Below are 11,240 nucleotides of genomic sequence, written 5' to 3'. Positions count from 1 at the left end.
GAGGGTGTATCCGAGCACTTGAGGGAGACACGTCTAGTTCAACACTTGAGAGGGTGTAGAGTGTGATTATAAGAGTGTGTTAGTTGTAGAGTTTTCGGTAAACTAGAAAATCGTAGTGTGAGGTGTAAACGTTGTTCGGGTAAGCGTAGAAAACCCGGTTGTGTTAGTGGATTTTTCCTCGAGAGTGGGGAGCGGAGACGTAGGACGGAAGGTCCGAACTCCGTGATCATTTGATTGTGTTTGTGTGTGCTTTGGCGTTCATTTATATTTGTGTTCATTGCTCACATTGCCATTGTCTCATTAGTTAGCTTGTCCACCTCTTTGTTTACATTATTTACCCTTGTGTTGTTTATATATCCTTGCTCATATGTTCGTAATATCTCATTGCTAGGATATATTCATTATTCATATTGCTTATCCTAGCTCATATATCTTGTTGTATTTCATACTTGCTAGGATAACTTATTAATTAGTTTTAATTGGTATAAAACAAGATTAGATTAGCATAAGACCCTAATCACCCCCCCTCTAGGTTCTAACAGGAATGCGAGAAGATTAGGGTTTCTGAATTGATGAGTTTTTTGAGTTAGAATTTAGGTCGGGTTGCTGATATATGTTATAAACCCGACCCAATAGAACTATTATACTTAGCCATTTTAAATATCCGGATATCCGAACCGTATCCACAATTTCAATCCGATAACCATATTCGAAGCTGTATCTGGATAAAAAATCAAAACTATAATCGTATCCGAAATCATATCCGACCTGTTTTAATTTTTTCCTACCATATCCGCTTTCTAAATGGATACGGTTATGGTCGGTCCAGATAAATTCGGACCATTTTGCATGCCTACTTATACTCCTTGTATAAATGCAGGTACTATTCGAACTTAGAGGGGATTCGAGAATTGGACCTCCTAACATACATACTGTATAATTATAAGAACATATAGTTCTTATTTTTCCAAAAAAAGTTGATCAACTAACTTGATCGTTAGAGGTACAACGAGGGAATCAATCCCCGCCCTCTCACGAATTTCTACACGTGCAGATTGTTCAAAACCCCAATTCAAGAACTAGATATAAAGGCAGGGAAGTAAGCGACCCCTCTTCAATACATAACAAAGTCGATCCTTTTCTGGATTCAATTGACTGTGTGATCTTAGTCAACAACATAACTTAACTCTAAATTAACTAAGTTACATTAATCTTGCTAGCTTTTTCCTGATGCTCTCTAGATATTTATGCTTGATACATGTAACATATTGTAATAGTTACTCTCATTATAATTATTTAATAGAGTAAATTATACTAAATCCTTATGAACTTTTAGCCCATATAAACTTTTAAAATTATACTAAATTCCTAATGACTTTTCTATTTCAAAGAAGACACCCAATAACTTTCTAAAATTTGCAAATAACCCTTATAAATTAGAACCAGAAAATGGCATAAAAAGGTATTTTGAAAATTATTGGGGGTTTGGTGTAATTTATCTAAAGGATATTGAGGCATTTCTACAAAAGAGATTAGGGGTTTAGTATGATTTCGAAAGTTTATAGGGTCTATTTACTACAAAATGCTAAAAGTTTATGGGGCTTTACTGTAATTTACCTTTTTTTATATTATAGTTTTTAGTTCAAGTAAAACTATTAAAATAATTATACCGTCTATATACTATAAAATATTTACCTAATATAAACTTTATAATTATGGTCTTAAGAAATTTAGTACTAAAATATTTTATAAATTTTTAGAATATTATCATTAACAATTAAAAGCACTATTATTAATATTAACTATTTTTTATAAAAATGTTAGTTTTCAATCATTACCAAGTATAGATTATTCGGTATCAGGTAATAATCTTTGAGAAAATACTCTAAAAATAATATTAAATTATATATTTATTTTATTTAATAATATAATAATAAATAAATAGTGCAAGTCATCATTAATGTGATATTATTAAAATAATTATATTATTTATGCGATTTAATATTTATTCTATTTATTTTATTATTTATTGAATTATAGTACAATTCTTAATAGTATTTAGTAATAAAGTATTCTATTTATACTATTATTTTAATTATTTTATTATAATTCATATTATTATAATAATTTAATTGATTACCACTAATAATTGTGTATACTTATTTTATAAATTATTTTATTTAAACAATTAATAGTTATACTATTTTTGATAATTATAGTTATTTAGAAAAGTGAGGAAGTGCATAATTAATAAGATGTTATATTTATTTAATAAAAGATTAATTAAAAATAACGACATAGTTAGAATTTATCAAAATTTGAGAAGACAAAAAAAGAAATTAAAAATTTTAATAGTCAAATCCTCTCCTTATCATAGTATAGATTATAGATATAGATATTTTCAGTCTAGCTCAGAGGCTTAGAGTGATCACACACGAATTAATTACTTCGTTGTTTTTGCATGGTTTTATTTTCTCAAGAATGCTTACGTTTTCCCCCGAAGGTAGCTAGGGCATATTGATTACAAAAAAAGTATCTGCTATAAAACCGAGTGTTGTAATATTGGTCTATCTTAATATTTTAAGAGCTCAAACTTATGTTGTTAGTTTTTTTTTTCTTCTTTTTGATTGATCCATGTGCTTACACATTCAAGCTTTTGAATTTGATTAGCATGTCAGATTACTTACACCTTATTTGGACGGAGGGTAATGGACGGAAGTTAAAATAAAATTTTAATTTCTTCTTGATTGGTTTTTTTTTTTTTTTGAGGGGTTAAAAGATGGAATGGAAGGTTAAATTTACTTTCATTTTCCTTCCCCACAATTCAGAGGGTAGAACAGGGAATGAAAACCAGTATAAAATTTTAGAATGCGATAAGACAATTATACCCTTATGACATTAAAATCAATGACTAAGATATACTCTCATCCAATATATAAGAGTATTTATGTAACATTGTATATATGCACTTCACTTTCCTCCTCTTTATTTGAACTTTCAAACAATGTAAAACAAATTTACTTCCTCTCCCCTTTTACTAAACTCCCAAATAACATTTTATCTTTTCACTTCCATTATGTATATTTCCTTTCTATTATTTAACTTTCAATCTTTTATAGTAAACTCCCAAACAAATCATTAGGTTACTTGACGTTGATGAAAAAATTCGTTTTGGTTTCGCTTTTGTAAAGAATTTCCCTTCATCGATCAGCCGACGTACACACTTGCAATCTTCTAGATATATTTTCTGCAATCTTCTAGATATTTTCTATCTTTGTTATACATGTATTTTTCCTTTTATTGTTAAGGGCTGTGAATGAATCATGACTGAATTTAGATTTTCATTACTTTGGAGTTGGGCATCGTATGACGAAAAATGCGTGAAAGGCCTAGTATAGCAGGCAGCCCGTTTTAAGGGACAGACCAAGCCCATGTTCGTTTTCCAACGTCTCACGTCCGTTGTTTGAAGTCCAAATTAGGCCATACAACAGGTAACAATGGAAGATTGCGAGTTTACTGCTGCTTTTTTTTGGTTGTTTATATTGTCTTCTGTTGAACGTTTCCCCCCCTTCCTACATTGGTAATTATCCTTTCTATGACGCTCATGAGAATTAGTGTTCGTCAGTATTCAAGCCAAAAGATTGCCAAATTTGCTCAGTTCTTGCACATACTACATTGACTGTTTTGAAGAAAGGGGCTCTAGAGCACCCTTTGCTATGTAGCTAGTATAGTACGCGTGCTTTGCACATGTTACTTTTTGTATTTTGAACATTTTTGCGTTGACTGTAAAATAATAAAGCGACTTTCTATAACAATGTAAATTAAATTATAAAATTTTATTTCTTTGTCAATAAATGAAAGCTTACAATAAAATTGTGTATAAAGAATTATATGAGGAATTACTATAATTTGGATATTACTATAATTTATTTGTAATTTATTTTGGTAATTATAGTGGTATAATATTAAATAAACTACACAACATTTGAAGTGACTTTTATAACAATGTAAATTAAATTATAAAAATTTAGTTTTTGTCAATAAATGAAAGCTAACTCTAAAATTGAGAATAAAGAATTGTATGAGGAGTTATTATTGTTATGGTGTTTTCAGTCGCCAAAATACGACCCTTTGCCATAACGGACAAGTGTCCCCTTACATGCACCGCTCAAACCAGATTGACGATCAGGGCAACCAAGGATCCCGACTTAGCCGACTCGCCAAGTCGACATCTCCTTAGGTCGACTCGAAGGGCGACACTTGTCGGTTCTCTCATCGAATACGATTCGTCACAAGCCTACTCGACCAGTTATTCGACGCCTCGCGGGGTCGACTTGAAAGACGTTACTTCTCGGCCAAGCCAAAGGACAACTTCAACCTCGAGCCTCTCCCGCTAACAACGCGTCAACATCGCATTTAATGCTTGGCAAGCGCATCATACCTCTCCTCGAGCCTCTCCCGCTAACAACGCGTCAACATCGCATTTAATGCTTGGCAAGCGCATCATACCTCTAGCGTCGATAGTCTTCATGACTCATCGGACCACCACAACAGTACCGCCATGCCTCCAATCACTTCGTATTAAAATGATGAGGTAATCTCTCCTCCACTCATCAGCTGACACCTGTAAAGTAGGCGCTGACACAGCAACCAGATCATATTTATTTACCGTCATCCTGTGCTCGGCCGAAGTGACCGTTCTACCCCTTCAACATAACTATAAATAGAGATACTATTCTCAACATGATGGGGACTTCTTGGGGGGTGCATTTGGTCTGGATATGGTTCAGATATGATGTTTACCATATTCATATCCGCTTACTCAACTCGGATACAGATAGGGGTGAGCACGGTTCGGTTCGGGTCGTTTTTTACCAAAATTTGAACAACCGAACCGAACCACCTACAATTCAAAACCGAACCGAACCATTGCAAATCGGTTCGGTACGGTTCGGTTCGGTTTGTTCGGTTCTAACTTCATCAAGTATAACTTCACTTCAATTTATCTTTTATATATTCTTATTACCCTATGCCAGCATGCATTTATTTTTTAACTTCACTTCAATTTATTATTCTTGCTCATGTATGTATACTGTTTTTAAGTGAAGTAACTTGTCTTTTTGGATTAAATACTAGACTCTGACGTTGTAATTTTTTAGTAACGGACTTGCTTTGTCTTTGGGTAAACAGGTAAACGGGTAGGGTTTGAGGCAAGGGAATATATTCGGTTGGTTCGGGTCGGGTCGGTTTGAAAAATTGTCAACCCGACCCGAACCGCCTTACTCATAAAACCGCTTTTTTCGGGTCGGTTCGGGTCGGTTCGGTCGGTTTTTTCGGTTTGAACCGAACCGTGCTCACCCCTAGATACAGATATAGATACAGATGCATCTCGGTAAGAAAAATTCATATCCATATCCGCTAAAATCGAATGCGGTTTGCGGATAGACATGCAGATATATAAGCAGATATGCATGAGGGATACAAAACGGGTATGAGAAAGCTAGATAGTATTTAGAAAAATATAGTTCATGTGATGCAATAGAGTTCGTTAATATGTTCATTATAATTGAAAAACTAAAATTAGACATCTTGATTATCAAATTTAACCACAAATCCATAATCTAAAAATCAAAACTATCGTAAGAGTATGACTAATATGTATTCGGATATTTCGGATACGGATACAGATATTTCACTGTAAAACTATATCTGTAACTATAACCTATCGGTTATAGATTTGAGTAACCATATATGTATCATAATAGATACGATTACAGATATTTTCTCAGATACGGATACAGTTTAGTACCCCTAGAGGGGGGATTCAGGCCACGTCATTTCTAGGCAATTTTAGGTTATTTTCCAAGCTATATCTGATAATTATACTACAATACACAAAAGAACTCATACAGTTCTTTATTTTCCCATCCAAGTTCATCAGCTGACTTGATCATCGGAGGTGCAACAGGGGAACTAAGTCCCGTCCTCTCACGAGTTGCTATTTGTGCAGACCGAAGCTACTCAACTCAAAACTAGATATTCAGAGAAGTGAGCGGCCCCTAATCAATTTCACCCCCACCATATATTTGACTGCTTGATTATTTAACATCAACAATTATAATTTGGATATTATTATAATTCATTCATACATTATTTTAACAACTATAAATAGTAAAAAATTAATTAAGAATAATATAATAAATCATTATCCCATTTTATAACTATTGTTATTCATAATAATTTTACACAATATAAATACAATACTATACTAATTATAAAGTAATGCAATAATTTATTAAATTACTTTATAGTGAAAATTATGGTTCACATGGGAGTTCAAATATTTAAAGCCACTAATAAATCTACCATTTTTGCTCTTTTTTTCAAAATATAAATTTTAATATTAAACATCATCAACATAAGCCCATAGGCCCACGACAGTTGATTCAGATGATTGAGTAGGCCCACTATGACCCTCACGGTCTAAGCTTCAATTGTAGCTAGGTTATTAAAAGGGAAAAAAACTTGCCACTTCAAGGCTTAAAACCTAAAAAAAGAATTTTTTAGATATATACCGCTGAAATCTTTAATTTTTGCAAACTTAGCCCTTAAATCTTGATATTTGTAAAATTACTTGTCAAAGCATATTGGGTCTTTCTACCGCTCTAACTTAAGGATATTGGTTTTCAAAGAAGGCAATGGTGAAATATCTAATAATTTCCAACAGGTTTGTGATAATTTTCCGTTTAAAAACTAAGATTGCCAAGTGAAAGGGGTAGGAAAAAAATTGATTTGAGAGAATTGGGGTAATTTTGCAATTACCAAGATGAGGAGGATAATTTTGCAAATATGACATTTGTGAGAGGTATTTATGCAAAACCCCAAACAAAAGTTACACTATCGGGTTATCGGATTTAGATCTACAAGAATCCAAACCTATTTGTATTTTTCTGCCAAATTCAAGGATCCATATTTAAAAAGCCGCAGTTGCCACCCCCAACCTGCGTCCACTGCTCTCTCCCTCATCCCTCCCTTTTCTTCAAAACCTCCAAAATCTCTCTCCAAAATCCCCGAGAATATTCAGCATCCCCCAGCTCCTCTCTCTATTTTTTCTTCTGCTTCTTCACTCCGCTACACAAAACCCTAGCTCTAATCGTTAGTTCTGCTCAATTCACCCTCTCCCCCTTTTTGTTCTTGATTCCTCTCCTTTTGTTCTAATTTTGCCCTAATTCTTGATTTCCTGCAGTTTTAAGCGACGAGGGTTTCAATAATCGAAGGGCACCTGGAGCGAGATTAGAAAGTAAGTTGAATCTCGATCTTTCCATTTATCAGTTAGATCAGTTCTTTTAAACTAATAGATCGAAGCCCGATCAGAATAGGGAGCAGAAATTCCTTTTATCTAAACTAGGAATGGATGACTGTAGTCGATTTCGGTCTGCAGGACTCTAACCCTTGATGAGTTGATTCGAATGTGTTCTTTGATTTTGACTTTTGCTAAGGACTGGGGTTTAGGGTATGAAGTGGAAATTTGGAGCTCGATCTTTAGGAAACCTGTATGGAATTTTTTATGATGGAATTTAATTTTTGAAAGGGTTTTATTTTGTCGAGGCTGTTATTATTATTTTTTGAATCAGTTTATTTTCAGTTGATTGCTTCTACTATTTTTTTTTAAATTGTGTGGATTCTAAATTTGTTGTTTATTTTTTTCCTCTTCTTAAAGCTATGGCATGGTGCTGCCAAGAAATATGCCTGAAACAAAAAGATTAGTTAACAATTTTTTTTCTTTTTGATCTGCCAGTAGTATTATTAACTAATCTGGGGATCCATTGTGCACTTGGTAAATGACAGTTGATTTCAAACGTTCTATTAGCTGTTGGAATACCAAATCTATTTGTTGCTGTTGTTTGCTGTAAGTGACCGAAAATGCTTGAAGGAAGTGGTTGCTCTCCTTGCCCTTTGTTTTTTTATTTAAAATTCGTATCAGTTTCCATATTGAAGGAAGGGGTTTTACCTCATGAGTTTTGAATATGGTCTTTTATATTTTATTAGTAATCTCTTTCTTATAGCTTCATCTCGGAATACTTCTCTTTTTGCAAACCTTTGATGTGCATTTGTTAGTGACATGATATATGATGGTGTATCACATTTTCATACTTATGCAGGTGAAGAAGTTTTAATGGCTTCAACCAGAAAATCTAGAGGCGTGAACAAGCGCTTTGCTAAAATAAATGAAGAATGGACTGATAAAGATGCAACAAATGCGAATAAAAATAGGCCACGCGTAAGTACTTTTGTTATATTGGCAAAATTTTGGGTTTCTTTTGTGATTAATTTGTTCAATAATCAAGGAAAATGCCTATTGTTGGATCTTTGATTCATTGTTCATCTTTTGAATGGTTGTTTCGCATTGTTGGCCTTTAATTTTTTTCAGATGAGATGAATCATTCTACGCCTTATTCCCTCAATGATCTATTGCACATAATATTATTCTCCAAGTTCTATTTTCTAAAACTGATCGTCTTGTAATTAATACAGAAGTTGTTTGCTAACTTTCCACATTTTCTTGGCATTTTTCACATTCACAGAAAAAGAAATTATCTGACATGCTTGGGCCTCAATGGAGCAAAGAGGAGCTTGAGCGGTTCTATGAAGCTTATCGGAAACATGGCAAGGATTGGAGAAAGGTTACCTCATTGTTGGAGGCTTGATTTTGATTTAAAAGTATTTTAGTTAACAGCATACCTGCAAGCAATAATGTAGTCACAGGTCTCCCTAATGTAATGCAATCATTTATTCATTTGGATATCCAGGTGTCTGGTACAGTTCGGAATAGATCATCAGATATGGTTGAAGCTCTTTACAATATGAACAAGGTCAGAGTGCTCTTTTCACTGACAAGCTATATTTAGTGCTTTGTGTAACATTTAGTGAGATACTTCACGTCTTGTTGCTCAGAAAATTTGTTGTATTTGCAAATTTTTTTGCATAAAACTTATTAATCCTGATGAATAGGAAGTGTCAAAGGTCTCTACCACTACACCAAGCTCCAAAGTTTTGGTGAGGGTTGAGGGTTGTAATTTTTTGCTCTAACGCACACCTGCAAGTTGAGCGCCCTTTCTGTGGGCATAAACTTGGCGTCATGTAACAGTATCAAAATTTTAAAATCCGCTTCTAAATTCATGGCTAGTGAGAATTGAACGTGTTGCTCTGATACCATGTCAAAGGTCCATCCAACTACAATACTCCAAAGTTGTGGTGAAGGTTGTGGGTAACTTTATACTCTAACAGGATGGTTGGTACTTGATTAGACATTTTGACAACTTGACCAGAATGGAAAGTCTTCTTGACATCTCACTTGGCCTTTAGGGACATATGCAAGAAACACTGTGGTGCTCGTGCATTCATCTAAACTTTCAGTATATATATTACTTTGTGCTGCTTCAGGAAATCCTTTAACATCCCCAACTTGTCTAAATTTTAAATTCATGTGATCTTGGATGAATACAAAGTTCGCTCATAGATTGTATGGGTTTTTTGCTCTACCAATACATCAAGTCTCTAGTCTTCTTAACCCCACTTGGCCTTTAGGTTCATATTTAAGAGTATCCAATTCTTTTAGCTTTCAGTAAGAGCTTGATACACTTTCATAGAGGGTTAGTATTATAGCTGTTAAATACTGGTTAGGTTTAAGCCATCATCGAGCCGTATGACCATCTAAACATATACTTAAACTGCTGCTAAATACAGTTTTGCAATTTCAGGCATATTTGTCGCTTCCGGAAGGAATTGCTACTGCTGCTGGTTTGATCGCTATGATGACTGACCACTACAATATTCTGGTCGCTTCCGGAAGGAATTGCTACTGCTGCTGGTTTGATCGCTATGATGACTGACCACTACAATATTCTGGTGAGATTTCATATCTTCCATTATTTGCTTGGATATGCCTTTGGTTGCAATATTTACCTTTGATTCCTACTCTGGATCTTACATGAACGGGTGAGCAAAATTTGGACCTCCTTACCGGCAGTTCTTTGTCTAACCTGAAGATTATAATATTGGCACGCAGTGTGATTTCATATCTTTCGTTATTTGCTTAGACATGTCTTTGGTTGCAAAATTTACCTTGGATTCCTACTCTGGATCATGTTTTTCTTGTTACAAGTGTTATTTTACATAATCAGGTAAGCAAAATATGGACCTTCTAGCAGTTCATATCCAAACCTCAAGATTATTATATTAGCACACAATGTGATCTTTTACTCTTGGACCAGTCTTTATTTTCAAGATGGACGCTGGTGGGGACTCTATTAGTGCCTGAGCTGAATAGGGTAAGAAAGCCACCAACTAGGGGGAAAAAGGGAACGAGTCTGGTCATCACACAGTCTATACTTATGTGTTTTCTTTCTATTCATTTTCTTTTTTTTGAAGGGGGAAGGACTTAAGTCTCGACCATTCATAATCAGCAATGGGCATTTCAAATTGCGATTACTTTCTGTTCATCCAGATTTACACTGAAAATCCCTAAAAACATTGACTGATATGGTGTTTAGTTTCTTGCCTATGCATCAAGTGGACGCAATGTAGATGGTTGAGAGTAGCAAGTCAAATGCTTTTAGGATGTTTTGTATCTTGCAAAATTTCTGGGTAAGAGGTTTCAAAGTGCTAGACCATAATTGCATAAGTGTTTTCAAAGGTTGCGAAAACTGACACTATCCATATATTTTTTATGCATAACTTTCTTAAAGCATGGAAAAATTTCAGTCGCTAGAGGATCATTGGTGTTATAAAGGGACAAATTCTTTTGTTTTTACATTTATATATATATATATATATATATATACTTTGTTTAACATTAGACTGTAAATTGGTAGGAAGGCAGTGACAGCGAGCATGAAAGCAATGATGTAGCAAGAACATCTCGCAGGCCACAGAAGCGTGCTCGGGGAAAGTACCGTCTCATGTCAAAGGGTCCTGATGGTCCTTGTCCAGATTTGTTGCAACTTCAGTCTGCCTCATCAAGTTATGCATGCATGTCTTTATTGAAGAGGAAGCGTTCTGGAGGTAGTGTAAAGTATTCATATAAATGAACTTTTAGCCCATTCATTATTTTATTTCTGCTACATAAAATCTGAAAGTCTTCAGTCGAATATTACATTTCATTAAACTGCTTGGAAGTGTGGATGCAGGGGAATGAGTATATATATATATATATATATATATATATATATATATATATA

The 11,240-nt window shown here is 34.2% G+C and overlaps 1 protein-coding gene across 4 annotated transcripts in view; it reads left to right on the top strand.

Annotated features, from left to right (window-relative positions):
• Positions 6,991-11,240, top strand: part of LOC109833355 (protein ALWAYS EARLY 2-like) — a 38,170-nt gene continuing 33,920 nt past the window's right edge. For 3 of the 4 annotated variants that reach the window (XM_020401003.1, XM_020401004.1, XM_020401002.1), the window contains exons 1-7: positions 6,991-7,155; positions 7,247-7,300; positions 8,163-8,281; positions 8,586-8,684; positions 8,811-8,873; positions 9,762-9,839; positions 10,875-11,064. In XM_020401003.1, the coding sequence (XP_020256592.1) occupies positions 8,177-8,281; positions 8,586-8,684; positions 8,811-8,873; positions 9,762-9,839; positions 10,875-11,064 (535 nt within the window). In that variant the 5' untranslated portion in view covers positions 6,991-7,155; positions 7,247-7,300; positions 8,163-8,176. The other variant, XM_020401005.1, reaches the window with a different exon arrangement.

Source organism: Asparagus officinalis, chromosome 3 (genome assembly GCF_001876935.1).
Source record: "Asparagus officinalis chromosome 3, Aspof.V1, whole genome shotgun sequence".
NCBI classification, from domain to species: domain Eukaryota; kingdom Viridiplantae; phylum Streptophyta; class Magnoliopsida; order Asparagales; family Asparagaceae; genus Asparagus; species Asparagus officinalis.
This window is presented reverse-complemented; position numbering and strand designations above follow the sequence as displayed.